Source organism: Trachemys scripta, chromosome 6, assembly GCF_013100865.1.
Source record: "Trachemys scripta elegans isolate TJP31775 chromosome 6, CAS_Tse_1.0, whole genome shotgun sequence".
Lineage (NCBI taxonomy): Eukaryota > Metazoa > Chordata > Testudines > Emydidae > Trachemys > Trachemys scripta.
In genome coordinates this window covers 102,931,497-102,951,778 of record NC_048303.1, presented here as the reverse complement: position 1 = coordinate 102,951,778, position 20,282 = coordinate 102,931,497, and the positions used below count along the sequence as shown (strand labels likewise).

Sequence of the window (20,282 nt, the reverse complement as noted above, 5' to 3'; positions counted from 1 at the left end):
CTGTGGGGGGCAGAGTTACCTTTTAGGAATTAGTTTCTGTTATGTATCGAAGAATCAAAAAGAAACTGCTTCAACTGCCTACTAAAAGTGCTTCACTTTTAGTATTAAAAAAAAAAAAATTCCCAGGAATTTATGGATTAAAACAGCCAGTGTCATCATCTTCCAAAGCAGCCCTGCATCCAAAACCAGACTCAACTTAATTAAATGGACACAGCTGGAGTCCAGCACAATGTGCAACAATGTATCACCTTTTACTGTTCCCTAGTGATTCTGGTCAACAGGAATGCAACAGCTCACATGGACTCCAGCTTAGTCCTTGTGCAGACGGTCCAAGAAAATGAACCCTTTCTTTGCCGAATTAAACAATGTGCAAAGCACATATTTAATATTTATTCTCCAATAAGCAATAATTTACCTAGATGACACACACAAAATTAACACAGCACACATCCCTCATCCACCAGTCAATTAAGAGTGAAATCCTGGCCTCGTAGGGCGTATCTACACAGTGAGCGGCAGCCCGCACCAGTGAGTCTTAGAGCCTAGGTTGACAGTGGAGGGGGGTGGGCTTCAGAGCCTGAACTCCAGCCAAAGCCTGAACGTCTACTTAGCTATTTTTAGCACCATAGCTCAAAATCTGTGAGCCCAAGTCAGCCAGGGCTCTGAGACTCGCCATCACAGGCAGCAGGCAGACATGCCCACTGAAGTCAATTGGAGATTTGCCATTGACTTCACTGGAACTGGCATTTAACCCTAACAATCCTAAGTAACTTTCTATTTTTGTTTATAAATTTCTCCAAATATTGCCTGTAATAGCATCTGTATTGTACACAGAAGCTGATGCAGGCCCAATGCAATGCAGGCTGAAGCTCTGTATTGTCCAATGGAGGAAACAAAGCCTTCAAAATTAGGGAAAGATAAAACTGTTTTTTTCACGTTTCACTCAGATGGTGTTTCCAATATTTAAGACTCTGATAACATTTAATTTACAAGCAATAATAACTGATTTACATGTCTCTTAATAATGTTATTATTTACACAATATATACCATTGACCCAAGTACTTTTAAATTACATTCATTCCTCTTTCTACTCTCTCATTCCTGTAATCTCCAATACTTGTTTTCTTGGTGCTTCAAAAATGTTCTGCTTTCACATTTTTCTGCTTGTTTATCTTACACTTTGCTATCAGAGGTTGTAAATCAGAAAATATGGTTTAAAACTGCCATTGCAAAGATTACTTAGCTAGGGTTTAGTGTGTTATTATTTGGCAACAAAGTGCTTAACCTCTTCTTTTACTTATTTAAAGTTTGGTCTAACCTTAGTTGCAGGTAAGCACCTGGTCATGTAGGTTTTATTTATACCATTCTTCTTTCATAATATCTGAAATTTTTCAGGTATGAATTAAGGACCACCCTCTGATAATCAAGGACCATTAAGAACATAAGAATGGCCATACTGGGTCAGATCAAAGGTCCATCCAGCCCAGAATCCTGTCTACCGACAGTGGCCAAAGCCTCATGGAAATCTGTATGGGGCAAACAATTTTTTTTAAACTTCATTGTTTTTGCTAGAGGTATTACTACTGAAATCTACTACCAGGTCTGATAGGGAAAAAAGTGAGCGTAGTCTCATAAGTTCTGTCTACAACCTAAGAACCCACCCACTTATGACGTCAAAATATGATGCTATTTATTATCACCCCCATTTTTCCTTTCATGCTGTGATCAGCAGCGAAAAAAATTAACAAAGCTGATGTTTAAATTGTCACAATTAGGTTTCAGTGTTAACATCTTAAGATAAACAGGTCTAAGTGCTCTCAGTTCATAGTGCTCTCAAAGCTATTGTTTCATTCTGTCTGCAGACTCATACTGAAATCACTACACTATTTTACACTGAGTTCACATTTTGAAGGTTATCTTTGCAATTGCAACACTGGCAACATTTTAAATGAAAGTTTAGGTCCTGGAGCACAAGTTGATAGGTATCACAGAAAGACATTGGCTTATTAAAGAAGAATGGTATAAATAAAACCTGTATGATCAGGTGCTTACCTACTTCAAACAGCCTTGTCTAACCTGTGTCTATTACATCTGGCCACCTTGAGTTTCTATTGCTCTTATCAGGAACATTTGCTTTTCCTTGTCTGGAGGCTGTTATAAATTCTATGCCATGAGTTTTAAGCCCACTGAGATGGCAGTGTACAGAGGCCACTGTATTTAAGGTCTTTTGGCACGGATCACACTATACAGTCACCAACTCTGTAGCCTGATCAATATTTGGCCACCAAAAAAAAAAAAAAAAATGCTCATGCAAACTGTTTTTATTTTGACTCTTTCAGTTCTACCAAAAATGTGGTTTACAAGATTTTTGGTATCACCATATTGAAAGGCCACTGTTACTGTGAACTTATTTATTTGAACTGCATCTGACTTGAGCAGAAGAGCATTCAAAATATTTGTGCGACATCATTCAATAGATCCACAATTTTGTTTTGTTTGTTCTTAAAAGACAGGGCCATTTCCAGGTTCCAATACAACCTCTTTTGCAGTAGTAGAAAATTATCCCAAAAGGAGATTCTAATTATTTAATATTTTACAAGTAAAAATACACTGCAAACATCAGTTGGGATAATGCAACAGAGTTCCTATGACTTGTACCCAATGTCACTGGAGTAAATCACAGTCTACATAATATAGCAATTGCTAATTGTAAACTCAGATTTGCCAAACTTCAAATATCTGATTACTGGTACTATTTAAATCTGTTTCTTTCCCTACTTCCATACCCAAAATTTGAATAAAAATTTAAATTTGTATTTATGAAGTTTATGTCTATATCCCAAGACCTTCTAAAATCAGGATGTGCCTGTAACATCCTGATTTTCAATGCAGGAATTTTACACAGAAACTAATAGTCTGTAATCAATATCAACCTCCTTTCATGCAGAATCTCATAGAATTTCCCAAATCCAAATTTAATAACATTGAATCCAACATTTAATAACATTGAAGGCCTGCTTTATCTCAGTTTCTGGAAGCAAAAGTGATTGGCCTTTCAATCCCACATTCAGTTTACAAGATATGGCCACGCTTGTACCTGTCAGTCAGACATCACACCCTAACAGCAGGTCTAACTTGGGATGAATGTGCAAACTATGCTCACCGATACCAGATACCAAATGTCTTTTCAGTCTAAACCCAAGTAAAATTCCTTTTAAAACAATTATATTCTTGGAATTATAACTGAAGAGAAGTTTGGTAGAAATTTTTTGAAGTAATTAACTAGGGCTAGAAAAAAAATCTTAATTCCATGACCTTCATAGGTATAGGCATTTTGGAAACCACTTCTAAGTATTTTAGAAAGAGACTTTCTGCTTTCCATATACATCATATGACCCAAGCTAATGATTAAGTCTGGAGAACAATACATATCTCATTTTTCACCTGCATTCCAAACAAAAACTCTTCAACAGAAACACCAGGCTTCTCGGATATGTTGCCTCATTACTACTTTTATAAGTGTAATATCCAAATAATTGAGCAATCCATGTAATCCCTGTCATAACTGATCCATTATGTTATGGAGTACTAGCCATTCTACAGGGAAACTTATTCTAAGGGAACAACCCCTTTTAATGGTTGGGCATAGACAGTATAGTGATGAACACCAATGCAAAACCCTAGAATAGAAAGATTTGCAAGACTTGGTTGAATTCCATTTACTCATAAGCTTCAGACGGATCCAGTTTTGCAAACTTAGGTTTCTCTGCTATGCGTACGAAAGGATCCTTTCTTAAAAAGGCCACAGCCATCCAGGAGTTCACAGTTATTTTATAGTCTCTGTTGATGGGCCTGTGCCAGTCTGCTCTGGAATACACACAATGGGTGCTGCCTCTTCCAAAAATTTTATAAGTGAAAGGAAATAGCTCTTCTGTTTTTCTACATCTTCTTTTATACATATGGAATAGGCCACACCTTGCAAAATGTTAGGGATTTTTCAATCAGGGCATACGAATGTTCTATTCTGTCACCCCTCCTGTTCAACGTATATGTGAGCCCAACGGGAGGTTGTGAGATGATGTGGCTGCAAAGCCATCACCACCTGGAAGACACAGCCACAAGTCTCAATTTCATCAGACTCAGATGGTATGGTGTCTGTGCTTTCTCACTGCTCTACTGAATATGAGAAAGTGATTATGCTAAAGGACTGCAGAAAAGGATCTTGAGGGTACCATGGGATGGTATAAACCCAAGAGAAAATTACCACTGTTTGTTCGAGAGGTGTACAATTAAGTATGTGTAGGGTCCCCATTTGCTACTGAAACTGCAGGTTGAATCAGTGCCAATAATGTCTGATTCCATCTATATTTGCTAATACATGCATAATCAGTTCTCTCAGATACAGGTCTCGCTACAGTCATCCAAGCCTTTGTGATTATCCTAATAGATTAATTAATGCATTCTACATGAAGCTAACCTGGAAATCTTACATAGAAGCTTCAGGTGGTGTAGCATGCAGCGGCCTGTCTGCTTGCTGGAGTTAGCTTAGAAAACTCGTTAAACCAGTTCTTGGCCAACAGCATTGCCTCCCTATTACTTTCTGAGAGCAATTTGGGTGTTGAATTTGATCTTTAAAGGCTTGAATTCTGTCTGTCTGAGACAGTACCTCTCTCCCTATGCACTGCTGTGATAGCTAAAATCAGCTGGACCACTTGAGCTAACAATGCCCAGATTTAAATGTCACATGGCTAGTTGCAGGTATTCTAGATGAGGCCACCTCAACCCAGAATACACAAAACCTGAGGTCATTGACTTTTAGGATATGGGGCAAGTTCCATCTCTATTTAGTTTTTTGCCTTAAAGGCTGTCAGATGTGTGTTTGCATGTATGGGAAAGGAAGTCTTTTTGAAGATATATTTTGCTTTTGTTTAAAATACATCTGTTGGGTTAAATGGCATAAATGCATCCAACAATTTCATGTTTTTTATAAACTAAACATAAGTAAAAGATATAAAAAATACTAACTTAAAATTGCAAATGAAATATTTAAACTGCTTGTCATCAGACTTCGGGGATGACCTTAGATATGTCAATATTTTACATTTACCTCCCAATTACAATTAAAAATATTACACTACCTTTTTCCTCTTCAGCAATGTCTTGTGCAAGGAAAGTCTGATTCAAATGGCCAAGAAGATTCAAAATTCTTAGCTATCAGTAAACGAAAGACCATAGCTACACCAAAGAAACCCACATGAATACACTTTTCTTTTATTGATCTATATTCTGTTACAGTTCTCTTTGGAACAAACAGGAAATCCTTTAACCAGCCCAACTGGAGACTAACAAGATCTGAGCCAAACAAGATAACATCCTTGCTGCTAACTTGCTGGCAGTTATAGATTGAAGAATCACAAAGCACCCGCCTGGAGTTCCTTAACAATATGTCTATCTTTTATTAAACAAAGAAAGAATATTCCAAACAATTAAGACAGGAAAACAGGCAGCCTTACCACCTTCCAGAAGCTGCTCTTCTCTAGTAGCTCAGAAGTCACTGTCTTCACACAAAGCCAGAGCCATTAATTAAATAAACCCATTTGCAAATCAGCACAAGTATCACCCTTTACTGCTGCCTGGAACTTCTAGCCAACAAGACAACAGCAGGTCACATGGACTCCAGTTTAGTCCAAGTGTAAGTCATTGATTTCAATGGGAACAGGATCAGATCCTTACTCCTGAAGACAGGAGTTCAATTACACTCACTCTCTGAGATCTGAACTGATTGCCAGTTTACCAAAAAATAGTTTGAGGTTTTACTACTTGTCAGTAGTGCCCTTCATAATCCGGACCCTAATTATTAGAGTCATTTCCTATCCATACTCCTATTTAGCTTTGATCTCTCGATCCCTTAGTTCAGCCTGGAAGAGAATGAGGGCAGTGTTTTCTCATTCTAGGGTTCTCAGCTGTTGAACTCTCTAACAAAAGAGGTCTGCAAGGGTATGTCTACACTGCAATCAAACACAAAAGGCTGGCCCTGTCATCTGATTCCAGCTCATGGGGCTTGGACTGGGGAGCTAGAAAGTTGTAAATATCTGGGATTGGGCTGGAATCCGGGCTCTGGGACCCTCCCCCTTCTCGGATCCCATGCTCCAGCCCAAGCCTGGATGTACCTCACAGAAGCCAGGATGTTCTTTGGAAGGATTCCCCTTGACTGTTTTCTTTGTTGTCACTTTTCTTTTTTGCATCTGTTAACCCCTCCTCTTTACTATTTTTGATGTTAGCTTAGAAATCATTCCCTCTTGTCTATTGGGGTAGCTTGCATGGTTTATTGGGTTGTGCAGATCATTTTGTTCTGGTTTGTGAACTGTCCAGCTGTGACAGTTTGTGAACAGTTTGTGAACTGTCCCAACTGGATATTGAAGTATATTTTTAATGCTTTGTATTGATTTAATCATATGACACTCAGGATTATTAATGCATTTTAAATACGGTAAAAAAAATTGTGAGAGAGGACACACACATACAGGCTGAGATTTTCAAAGCCATCTAGAGGATAGGAATGCCCACTTTTCATTGATTTTAATGGGAAATGGATATCGAAATGTCCACACCCTGAACAAACACAGGCATTCTACAGGCAGATTAGATACATGTGAATTGGTTCGTTTTTTGTAAAGATACAGTGGTGGAAAATCAATCTTATAATGTCAGTGTCAGCCTTAAATAGGGAGGGACTAGCACCCCTTCAGAATAAGCATGAAGGCACCTACGTGCCCTAAACAAATATCAAAAAGGCTAAAAAAAAATCAGTTGCTTAGTAAAAATACATATTTAACTAAAGGTCAAGAAGAACTGGCAATCTTGGGGATATTTTAAAGTCCCCTGTTGGAGGTAGGGGTGCTTAGTGGAGATTTCATTCTACATTCAATATATTTATTTATCTACTCTCCAGTCAGAGCAGATGATAAAAAGCACATATGAGTGGAATATTGAGAGAGCCAGGACTCTCTCTTTTGTTTAGGTACCTCAGTTGTTGCATCATTGTTCACAGCAGCTACAGGGACTGTTTGAACTTCCTGACTGTTCATCACACATAATTTGGAGCATTTAACATTATGTCAAGAAAATTGCCCACTGCTTTCCTCCTGTGGAAACTTATGGGAGCTCTATATCTTTAAACTAATTTTACTTAAAATATTCCATTGAATAGCATGACTGTCTCACTATAATGGGTGCAGCAGTAATGTAATTAATCTCAAAATTGCTGTGGGGAGTACAAGGCATCTCAGTTGCTTGTCGTAACAATCTAAATTAGTGTATTACTGAAAGATGTTGGGGAGGAACAGTTCATTATAGGTAAATGCTGTCAGGGTATCCATTCTTTCTATTTCTAAAGCTGAAAATAAGACTATCATCATAGTTCTTCTTTTGAAATCCAAATGAACATGTTTTGAGGTGGGAAAGTATAATTAAATTTGATGTGGTATTTCTACAGATGTAGCTTTGCATTTTATAATAATTAAATTTGTTTGAATAAAAATTCATGTTTTATTTAGAAAAGAAAAACTGGTTTGGCTCAAAGCATGCCATTGTATCAGAACAATTCTCTTTTGTCACTGAAACTTCACAGACGGCTGCTTCTTTTCACAAGAAAAAAATATTCTTGCTATTTTACAGTTTTACAGGGGACAGATCCTGAAGTTGTGAACAAGTGAAAGTTGGGTTGGGCATGCAAATTCTCTAGTGTACCATACATCTGTGATGGAAGTTTTGAAGAATAAATGTGTGATACTACTAATAATAATTAAGAAGAAGAAATTGCAAAGAACCATTGGAGTAGAAGATTGGAATACGATATTCAATGTTTCTTCACCCATTCCCCTCAGAAACCAAATCAAACATCAGATAAAATGAAAAACATTCCGCTAATCTAAAGATTTTGAAAGGTGACAAAAGAAGTAAATCAAAGGCAATTTGACCTAGCAATTCCCTAGCGTGCAACAAGACAAGAATGGTAAATGTCTTCAGTTTGCTGCTGGTCTGAAAGCATCAGCAAAGTACAATTTCTCTTTCAAATGAACAGATTAACTTTATATCTGTAGATATTAGAAAGGGAGTTGATTCTTCTTGCAGAAGAGTTCATACAGCTCCTTCTGCTCAATAAATACTCTTCACAACATTAGAACCACAAGAGAGCATGTTCGTAACGTGGTAGAGAGAGAGTGAGATACTTCAGTTAGAAGCTGCATTTTTACCTTAATAATCTGAAGCAAAACATGGAACAATCTAGAGAGATTATCACCTAATCTGCCCTTTTAACATATATAAGAAATTGAAATGTAAGTAAAACAAGCACTGAATAATTAAAGAAATACATAACACTAAGGGCTTGATTTTAATTTGCATAATTTTTCCCTTAATAGTGCCTAATTAAGACATCAGTTTGAAAAAAAAATCTAATAGAACTCTAAGATTTTCCACACTGAATTAACGTTTAGGACTTTTAATGGATGTCTTAATTAGACTTTGTTATTCATGGAAATTTTACACAAATTAAAATCAAGTCCTGTGTGCACTGTTCCCAGCTGAGTTTCAGCAAAAATGCTATATGGAACTGAGAGACTTTTAATCCATGCACTGACAACACTTTGTAGTCTAAAGCTGACATACTCCAATTCCACTGTTTGATTTAAATAGCATTAATATTATAACCAATAAAAATCACACTATTTTCACTTTTCCTTCCAAAGTAAGTTGCAAATGTATACATCAACATATTTTTTTTAAATATGAAAAAAACTCCGCAGCTGGATCCAACTGTTAGCCAGTGGGGCCCAATAACCAGAATGACTTTTTGAACAGCTTAGAGGGAGCCTTATCTGTTATTCAATATACAAACTTTGATTCAGTCCGAAGTTCTAACGCTGCAGTGCCTGAAACATATGCTGAAAGATCTTTCTTCAATCAGTTGTGCTAAACATATTTATCAGAACAATTTCTTCATGTTCATCTCAGTTGATAAAGTCAGTCTTTTAAGAATTTTGGGGGGGGCATGGGGAGATGCTTTGAGTGGATACACTGTCATTTCAGCAATTTTGTGACAAACTATGCTCCTGACTCTCTCTCAAAACATATTATAATGTGAGCTTCAACACGGGTCTTCACAGGAGCATTTTAGACAAGGCAGCAAAATCAGAAACCAGACCAAGCAGTGAAGATTACATTACACTGACATTGGAAATATTCCAAGTATTGACAGACCAGGACTCAGTTGCAGTTCGTCTTATAGCAGAGATCACATGTTAATGCTATGTGCTGATTCTATCGTGAAAAACGCTCTTGCATAAAGTCCTTTACAATTTATTCCTCTAATGAAAACCACATTAACTTTGCACGTGAGAAACAAGTTTGATTCAATATAGCTGCCAGAAAGCACAACTGCCGTTGCATGCTCTTTACAAAAGAAAAAAACAAATCTCTGGTTCTATGTGACACTCATTACTGAAGTGTTTTCACATCTGTGCAAAGAACTGTTAAATATCTATGAAACCTTGGAAGTATTACCCTGCCAGAGTTTATCTTAATAGTTTGTCTATAAATATACTTGTATGTTCAGTTTGTGTGCATGGTGTTTACATTAACACATTCCTTGCTCCTCCCTGAAGCAAGCAATTCATCTGTGTTTTACCACCTAAAGCAGAGGTGTGAATTACTGTAATTTTTCTCCTAGTGTCACACTCCTTTGAGCTATCTACCAATCCTGCAGCCCTGCTGCACACAGAACTCCCACAGAAGAGTTCTGTGTGCAAGAGGACTGTGGGATGAGGCTATACTCTCTTTGTGCTACTGGATCGTTCAGCACAAGTATCTCTCTTATGCGCCACAAAGCAACAGTGAGTGGATATAACTAATCTGCTCCAACACTCAACCCTCGTCATCCAACCATGTTTAACTGAAATACTTGCTGAATCGCTTATGTTCAATATCCCAGCGTGCTATGGTAACTGGACTAGTGAGATGTGATCAGCGCTAAGCACTCAAGAGGGTACACATTCTTCATAGGATTTCTTTCAGTTTGTTTATTTTTACAGTACCTGGCTCGTCTGTGGACTGGACGGGTCATAAGAAGGTACATAATTCTTCAGAGTATCCTGAGGATTCAGATGGGGAGGATATCTGATCGTTGGATGAGAGAAGTAGCTAGACGGGGCAGGAGGGAGAATAGCTTGTGCTGGAAATGGCAATGGCGAAGGTGGGGGTGGAGTTCTGGTTGAGATGACTGGAGAAGATAAAATAAAATGAAAATTATTTAGTATCTTTTCCTGTTTCTTGCATAACTTTTTGCCTGTGTATCACAGAGAGAAAATAAAAGTTAGTAGTGAATTGGCATGATGTATTTCTTATCTACAATATCCTTAAATCCAACCTCTCATACCCTCCCCCTTCCCTGCAGTGCCCCAGGGAATGGATAAGTGCTGTTATTCCAAATCCATATATGTCACATTTTGTTTAGTTTTTTTCTGGATTACATCATCATTAGATTTAACTTTTCTTTAAATGCAACAATGATTTCCCAGCAGGAAACATATTTCAGTTATAAAGTCTTCGTCTCAAGAGCCCAGATGAATCAAACAAATACGTAAATAAATAAGTAAAACCCACATTTTTTTCCACAGCAATTCAACAAAGAAGAACAAAGTCACTGAGTTCTTAGAGACAGCCAGTGATTCCTCACTGCATTGTACTGTACCTGTCTCATGTGGGGACGGGGGCAATAATTACTAGGCAATAATGCCATGAATAATTAGCTGACCATTGTGAAAATGCTAATGAATGTTCAACTTCAGGGCCTGGGAAACCATTCCACCCAATGAAAATATCTCTGGCAAACAAAAAAGGATCTATCCTATACATATTTTCTTTGCATTATCTTTCTTCCCAGCCCCCACAAACACACACTTCTCTATCTATAGACTACAAGTAATGTCTAAACTACCAGCAATGTTTTCACAATGAAAGGAATGTACAGAATGTCCTGTTACTGCCGAGGCGTCAAGCCAGAAGTGGAGATTGTTACATTATTACAATATATAAAAATCACATTCCACTCTTTATTACACATCCAGAGGACACTTATTTTGTGCCTTATTAAAAGGAAAAGTCTGACTATGGTAGAAATGGGAGAAAAGAGGTATGCCTCTATTTTAGTTAGGAAGGACGTGTTTCTGTCCAAGATATTTTATAAACTGCTTACCACCTTGGTACGTAAGGTCTATCTCTCCTTCTGTACAATGAATTCTGATTCTAAACTGTAGCAGCACCAGCACTGCATTGGCAATAGCTTTACACGTCTCCTCTCCTATCTTTTACTTTTTACTTTTTAAAAATACATTTTATTTTAAACTTGTTAAGCTGGGGATTAATAAAAGTGAACTATATAATAAAAAGGCAGCAGGATGTTGTTGTGGATGCTTACAAGTCCCAAAGCACATCACACAGAGACATAGTATCTAATTTTCAAATACTGTTGGCCACATAGGATGCCCGAATCTGGTATTTGACTGTCCTATTTAAATGCCCAAATTTGAAAATTAGGCTTAGGCTCATCAGCCTTAACTCTAATTATCTTTCATTTCTCAGCTGAAGTCAGAACCGAGGTTTGCTATCTACCTAGTGATACTATACACAAACAATCACACCCACGATGGTGTCTCTGTTCTATGTACTAGAGATTTATAAAAGCAATTAAGTCTGAATGATAGGAAAGGGGTCAATATTTGAAAAGAACTTCCAGATGCAGTTCTCAAAATAAGTTGGGAATCACAACTACCAGTGTTGCATGTGAATGCTGGGGGATCTATGCTCTTTCAGGTCTCCCCCAAACAGTTCCTAGATCTCCCTGACTTTTGTCTTTCTCCTTGGGAACAGTGGCTGGTGGGTCTGCTCCACCATCTGATGTCTTCACAGGCCAGTGTATCCCCCATTCCCCTTCTTCCAATGCTCCTCTCTCCTTATGCTGGTTTCCTCCTATTTCCTTCTCCCCTTTCCATCTGTTAATCACCACTGTTTCTTCTCTCCAGGGCCATTTCCTTCATTTCCCATTGAAGCTATTGAGCGTGGAATGGGGCCAAATAAGGTAGCCAATGTCTGTGACAACTTCTATACAGGCTCTGCTACAATAAGAGATGCAGACAAGTTTGCAGTGGAGCAGCCAGCGAGGAAAGGCAAAAGTGAGAGCTGATTGAGAGGCAGTATCTGTAGCTAGCAGCTTCCACCGCTGTGGTGTCAGGAAAAAACTGCAGTCCCAGGGACTCCAGGACTGAGAGCAGAAATTTGGGACAGTTCTGTTCAAATCAAGACTGTTGGAAAGTAAGTAGTAAATTTACAGAATTACTATGTTGGTTGTTATTTTATATTGTCACTTAATATATAATCTAAAAAGTGACATATTAAAAAAAATATAAGGTTTTGATTAAACTATGGGTATGGTCAGAAAAATAACTATGGCAGCTTCTCTCTCAAGAAATTTACTCCAGAATCAGAGTCATATCTTTTCACTTTAATAACAAAGGTAAGTTACTAGTTTTTTATACTTGTTAGGCCTGCAGAACCAACTCAGCTACAAGAGAGTCTCTTCTGGCTCATGCATCATATACAGTATTATTAATTAATTTCTGATTATAGAATCCTTCCACAAATCAGAAAGAGCTGAAATTGACTTCAGATCCCAGAGTGGGTTGCTGGGCTGGATGTTAAAAAAAAATAATGTCTCTTCACTTGTAAACTGAATAAATATGAACATGAAGTCATTGAGATGGGGGGGAGGACCATGAAAGAATAACTTTTGAGAGAAGAACTGTATTTTAAATCTATAAAAGCAAAAATATTCACGTCTGATTTAACACTCCTTACTCCACCCTATTGTATTAAAGGAATATTATATAGTACATGATGTTAGACGACCCACCAATGAAAGAACACTGCCGTGCCAAAATTTAAAGTAGGGAGTTAAGAATAGAGGATCCTACAAAAACCATGCTAGAAATGCCCACACTATATACTTGACAAGCCATTACAGCTCAAGGGCCATAGTTTCCCCTTAATTCATGCATGCAACTCACATTAAGGTCAAAGGGAGGTCCGTGTGGATCTACAGAAGTATATGGTGAAAAAAGGTTTTATAGATAGTGGCTCGCTCGATCTACCCCAAAAGAGGCATCAGTTTCTAATTCATTTTTTAATGTGGGTGTTCAAAGTTGTTTTCTAATTTTGAGGCTTCCTTTATGTATGGCATTTCATGAAATCCTATTAAGGCATGTGAATATAATATGCTAGTTAGCAAAAAATGGGGGAGGGCTTATTTTGTCCTGTGAGTTCCTTCATTTAGGTTACATATATTTTCATTCACAGGTTGGTTTTAGCTTGACCATTTCACGCCATTCTGAAGGGCTACCTGAGCTGTCTTTAATGAAGATTCCTCCAAGGATACCCCAAACTCAGCAACATACTCAATTCTCTTTTCATTTGTAATATACATGGGAGAAGGTCCATAACAATGACTTCAACAAATACATCATTATCAGAGGGTGGGAAAGGAGCAGAAACCAGATAAATATGGAGGGTTTTCTTCCTCCTTCATATGCCCTCACCACTGTGTGCAACTCCTGGGATTCCTGGATGGTGATGCTGGGGGAAAGTGCTCAGTCTCGGTGAAGAATCCTGAGGAGATGTGGGACTAAACAAAGGCTTCTCAGGCTTCTTCATTGTAGGAGAAGACATATCTGCAAAGGAAATATAAGAAAACAGGAATGTTAACCTAGAGGCCTCTTATTCCATTGCACGGCACGGCATTTTGTAAATCATATACTTTTTATGTTTATGCTACTTTTATAAGTCCTATTCAGTTATCCTACTCCACTGTGACTGATTTAAAATGATTGGTTTCCAGCATAGGCATGAACAACAGTTCACTGGTCTTTGGCGTGCAGAACAGAAATTGCATTCTCTTCATACCAGACAAGCAAAAAAGTAAAGAAACCCATGACTTCACCAGTTCCCTAGATGTTTTGCAATTCTACAGTACACCATATCCACTTAGCTGATGGGAATTTTATTGTAATTTTTACTGGAAATCTGCAATCACATGTAGAGTAATCACAACAAAAAATCCATTTTAAAGTATTTACTATTTTTAACACAGAAATCCATCCTTTTCTCTTCCAAAAGCACAGTGACATTCCTAAAAATGCAGGATACATAAGCGCCAGTATTCAGATTCTCTGTTTTCCTAGTAGGCCCTTCCCTCCTCTCCCTGCCAGTTTACATCCCAACAAAAATCTCTCTTAATATGGAGATAGCACAATGGCCGTGAAAAATGAAGAAATGCTATTCTAAATGATAATATAACAGTAAACACATTGTATTTTGTCTGAAAGCTTAATTAACATTAATTATTGTACTTCAATCTACAATTAAATCCTTTCCCCCATTTAAATTATTAATTGCACATATTTATAGCATATACATCACCATGGTGTATGGATTCAGCTTGAACTCAATGGCACTACCCATTTGCTTAAAGTTAAGCTCATTCGTAAATACTGGTTTGGGACCATAATGCATCTGCCTTTTCTCTTCTATGCAGACCATGCTATTTTCATTCATGCCTTTGTCACCTTCAGACTAGACTACTGTATTGTGTTGTATTTGGTGCTACACCTTAAATGCACTTGAAAGTTGAAGGCAAGACAGCCCTGTAAAATAGAGTGCCTCACTTTGAGCTTATTCAGACAGTTCTTTATGATCTGGGTGGAGTTTAAGATGTTGATCTAGAAAACCTTACATATGCTTAGGACCTTTCTACCTGAGAGTCTGATTCCCTCTTCCTGACTTCTACCACTGCTGAGATCTGTGAAGACCACGAAGCTGGATCCACCTTTATATAAAAGAGGGAAGCTGCTGGCAGGGTGTTTTCTCTGAGGGCTCCTATTTTAGTAATATGCTTTGGTCCAAAATAGCCTGAATTTAAGGATCTCCAGAGCACAGCGCAAGGCTCATGTTTTTTAAGCAGGCTGCTGATGAAGCAAATTTTGTCCAGGGGAGTATACAGGGAAAGCGATGACATTGTTTTATTTCTTTGTTGTATGGTTATTCAGTATTATTATGCATTATGACAGTTGCTGTAGGTTTTGTTTACACTGATCTATTGTAATTTTATATTATTGTTAAAGGCACCTGAGTAATTGGTCATTTTAGAAATGTAAATAAACAAAGTGCTATTTGAAGGGAAATAATAACAAACATTTTATTTTTCTACTTGTAATAGCCTCCCTATAGCAAGGACAAGAGTAACAAATGGTTAAGGTTTGGATTATATAATTTATCTGATAAACTACATACATTTTTTTTAAATTGCTTCTAGTGTGGTGAATGAGTCTGGAATAGGGATTTTATAATCCTATAATAAAACCTGCACGTTCGCTCATGATTTTAGGATTATTTCATTTTTTAATCAAATGACTGCACTAGCATATTCATTTCTTAAGACACTTGTTTCATCTAAGCACAAGGACCTTTGCACTACTGCAGAAGAGGGAAAGCAGTTACATCTTTACAAAAGCCATTGGACAAAATTAACCAAACATTTGGCTTTGGACTGGGACTCTTCCATTAGTGTGTAGTCTACCACTGCAAAAACAATCCAACATTATTGTCTGAAGAAACAGACAAGTGCACTAATGGCCTATAGTTGCAGCCTTGACTAACACATTGCATCCATCACTGGCTGTCACAAGACATATCAATAACTGAACACTTTGATAAGACTCTTTTGGCAACACAATTAGTTTATTCTACCATATGTATAATATCACAAAAAAATACAAAGGATTGAATTTGATTTTTATTTTGAATATTGCAGCTAAACTTCTATGGGGAGGGAGATGATCACCCCCACAGAGTAGGAGGTTGGGAGATCTTTCACTTAAGTAAAACTGCATTCAACAAACAAACTTTTGAAGGAATGAACTAACTTCTGCTGAGAGATTTTGCAAATGTCTGCAGATCTAATTTCTGGAATACAACAGAGATTTAATTTAGTTTGTGGCTGTTACTTCATCAAACAAGTCAAAGCTTTTTTTTTTTTAAACCAAAATATTTAAATTGTTTGAAAGAAGAATGCTATATGACTTGCAACGTAATCAGGATTTCCACTAACCCCCAAGTGGCATCCCTAATTTGAAAGAAAATGTACAGAAAAGGAAATTGGTGAATATTAAAACCTTGTGGATTGCCTTTAAAACAATTGTAGTTCAATACATACAGAGTAGCATAAATTACAAAGCAAAACTGACTACAACCATGAGACTATTAACACAAGAGATTATTGTCTCTGAATGAAGGTGAAAGCTATTGGGAGTCAATATTGTACATCTTTTGCTGCAATATGAACTCCCATCACCCAACCAAACACAGATTCTGTACTTTAAAACAGAAATGCCTGCCACACATCACACTACAGTGAAGTACTTTTAGAAACATGACATAAACAGCATTCACAACTGTGAAGACCAAATAGCTGAAATACATGTAGCAGCTTCTTTGTTAAAACAATGTACTTAGCATTGTGAAGTAATTCAGATGGTCATTTCCCCCCTTGTTCTCCCCTTGTATGCACTGACATCATAATGGAGCTTTCATGGTCTATTCACCATGGAATAACAGATGCAGCCTACAGGAGAGCCGGAACAAAAACTGTTTGTATAAGTTATAGAGAGAGACTACAGTGGTCTCCTCCTTGACCAAAAGGACAGGCTTCTAACTCTGCTAAGAGCACATGAGTTTCATTTTCTTCAGAGGTTTACCAGTTTGGAAAAAAATACATCATTACATCTTAGGAAGGGCAGTTTTTTATTATCCTTATTTTTTTCAAATGTTCACGGCCTTTAAATGCAGCAAAATTAGCTAAGGTAATCTTACGAGTTCATGTAATTTTTAATTATAACTCCAACACTTACAAAATAAAAATAATTGATATTGTTTTGCTTTTAAAACATATATGTTAACCAAGAGTTACATTTTTGTTCCTGTAGCTTTAGTTATACAGTGATAGTTAGGTAACCAAGTGATGGAAAGAGAATATAAAAACAGGCCTATTTGTATTTTCTTCCAAATGCTCCATGACATATGCTTGAAATAAAATTGCAGTTTTGAGAATGAAAATATAACATTTTTTCAGTTTGACTTATTTGTACTGTGTTGATTCTTTGAAAAATACTTAGCACATGAAGAGGAAAAAGTACCAAAATCAGCAATTTATATCAAACTACTCTGTTTATCATAATGTTCTATCGACATGAATCAGAATAACCCATGACCATGTCCTGCTTAGAATTTTCATAAAATTTTAATGTAACATGATTATTCTTTTAAGAATTCCCATTCTGTTCAAATTATTCTTGCATAATATCCTCATGTTATTGCAGAGATACAACAGATACATGCCCAGGCTGAAGCATGTTATACATTTTAAAGCATCACATGAAAGAGATAAAGGCTTATGAAAATACAAAGAGTTAGATCAACTCATCTCCCAACAAGGTAATACCATCTACAAAGGAAGGGAGAACAGCGTTGCTGTGAAGCCCAGCGTATGCAGCCTGCTCGTCGGCAGCTTGCACAAATGGTGCTCCAGATGTATATCTGTTCAAGTCAGCCCAAGGCAACAATTTTGATCAATTCTAATGTGATAAAATGCTGCAGGGAAAGTGTGCAGAAACGTGTTTACGTCAGCCTTTAATTAAACTGTTGTTCACTTCCAAAGAACCTTAGGAAACACTAATGAGACATGAGTTTCAGCAATTTCCTCATCAATGCAAAGACCCCCTCTCTCAATCTGAAGCAGCCTGTCATCCAACTAGCTCCCTGGATAAATGTCACATGGCACACCAATCGGTGAGCCACCTGTTAATAGAACTTTGCTGGAGTCAACTGGTGATCCGAGGCAAGTTCAAACATCCATCTGTCTGCTTTAGACACTTGCTCAGTTTTCAGATACAGCTCAGCAAGATGTTAATTTTTCTATAATGCTGGTGGTGCAGCAGTGTGAAGAGATGATTAAGTAGAAATAGGGAATAAATAACATTAAATCTATTTAATCCAATTTATTCTCTAACACTTCTTATTTATATCTTTATATCATAGCTTAATTTAGCTAATCTTTCTTTGCAAGGTACACTCCAGTGGACAGCAATCTGTTAGAAACGTTTAGAACTCAGTTTTAGCATTGCCTTGAGAAATCCAGATAAGAACATCTTCACATTATTGTTTGTGTACTTTACAGTGAAAGATATGAAATCAATAGCATTATTTTAAAAAATAGAAAACTTCATGCAGCTAGCAGGAGCCAGGGACTTTTGAAAATCTCCAGAGCGTTTAAATACAGAGGACGGGGGTGCACAGGACCAATTGGCTAGCTCAGTCTCCGACTCCTAGCCATGGAAAGACAGCAAACCTGGAGTGTGGGCAGCCCCACCCCCCAATCTTGCCACATGAGCATCTTCACATTTCCCCAACCACATCACCATCACCATCACCACCACCACACACAAACACACCACCTTATTTTCCAGGCACCATCTTACAATCCTGGCAGCCCATTCAAGATTCCTCCCCTGTTGATTATAGGGAAGGGACATTTGCAGGTGATACTGCTAGTGTCGGATTGTGATCTCAGAATATATCCCTTCTACACTCTATTGGTCCTGAGTCTCCACTGCTTGCACCTTGAGTCAAGTACACCTCTGCAAAATGGGTGTAAAATCTTACCAGATCAGAATGGTCGTGTTTCACATCCACTTTGCATAGCTGTAAATGGCTACAAAAAGTGTAAGTCAATGAAGAATCACACTCATTGAGTTCAGTGGTATTACTTCTGATTTACACCAGTGTAAGAGAGCAGAATCAGGCTCCCAGCTTCTTTATAGGTTGGGTGTAATGACTACAAGCCTGATTTTCAGAAATGCTGAGCTCCTACTGACATCAACTGGATTTGAAGGAGCTCAGAAATTCTGAATATCAATTTTGAATTAAGCAGAGAACACAGAAAATTGTTACCATATCATGTCACAAGCATAAAAGTTCACTTCAAACATACAAGATTAAAATGGATTCTTTCTCGCTATTTTATTTTATTTTTTTAAGACAAACAACTCCAAATAACTTGATGTCTTGCTGGGATAGGTGTAGCAACTTTTTCAGTGTCCACCAAACATATGATCTTTCAAGGGGATTTTGGAGGTCTATAGATGAAGTTAAGATAGACAAATTTTGCACAATGGTTGTGGACTGCTTTGTGTTCGAAAAGCAGCCTGGCTGGAAGTTTGAACAGAGCTATTCTGCTGAAATTTTAAAAATTGGTGCCAGATCTATTTTTGCTTCTCTGTCCATCTTAGCATAGATAGAAACTATGAGCACATTTATAGCTAAATGTAGACTAGGATAACATATCTTTAATATGCACACACTCATTACTCTCCCATCAAGGAATTAACCCACTTTCTCCGTCCAAATGCTTCTCATCAAATTAGAAGCGAGGGCCTTGGCTGAAATGGGCTTCTGGGTCAAGCCCAATGTTCTGACATCATCTCCCTCTCTTTGGTAGCTGAATACATTTCACTCTGTAGAAATGTTTTCTAATCTAATTTCACTTTTTTTAAAATTTCTGTAGGGTAAAATGTATTCAAATACCAAAAAGAGGAAGATAATGTAAAAACACTGGGCTTGATCTAAAGCCCATTGCAGCCAATGGGAATCTTTTAGATAGGAGAGACAAATTACTCCTCCATTTCCCACTCACGTGCAAAGTCCCATAGTTCTGAATCTCATTATCAATCTGTTGTGCTTTCCAGTCTCCATATTTTGTTCTTTCAATATTTGTATGTATAAGCAATCATCAAATACACCAGTACTTTGGTTTTTAGCTTCTGCACCATATATCCCTGCCCTGCCCTGCCTGGAAGATCTGCTCTTGTAAGGAGATACAGTATCAACATTTTACAAAACTCCTATGCTGATGGACAGTATATTTTGAGGCTTATCAACCTTAAAACAGGGGGGAAAGTAAAAATAAAATATTTTATCTGAATGAGGTGAGCATGAAGGAAGGACTGAAGGAATGTGATATTTTACAGAGAATTTCAGTGCTGCTGTACAGAGGGTTTGCTCCAGTGCTCATCTACACAGTATGTTTAAAGCTATATTTATAATCCCTCATATTGCCCC

The 20,282-nt window shown here is 37.4% G+C and overlaps 1 protein-coding gene across 10 annotated transcripts in view; it reads right to left on the bottom strand.

The window, feature by feature from the left end:
* NFIB (nuclear factor I B) overlaps positions 1-20,282 on the bottom strand; it is a 225,275-nt gene that overhangs the window by 37,323 nt on the left and 167,670 nt on the right. For all 10 annotated transcript variants that reach the window (XM_034773058.1, XM_034773071.1, XM_034773061.1 and 7 more), the window contains 2 exons: positions 13,652-13,783; positions 10,097-10,281 (listed from right to left, as the gene is read on the bottom strand). In XM_034773058.1, the coding sequence (XP_034628949.1) occupies positions 10,097-10,281; positions 13,652-13,783 (317 nt within the window). The remainder of the gene's footprint in view (positions 1-10,096; positions 10,282-13,651; positions 13,784-20,282) is intronic.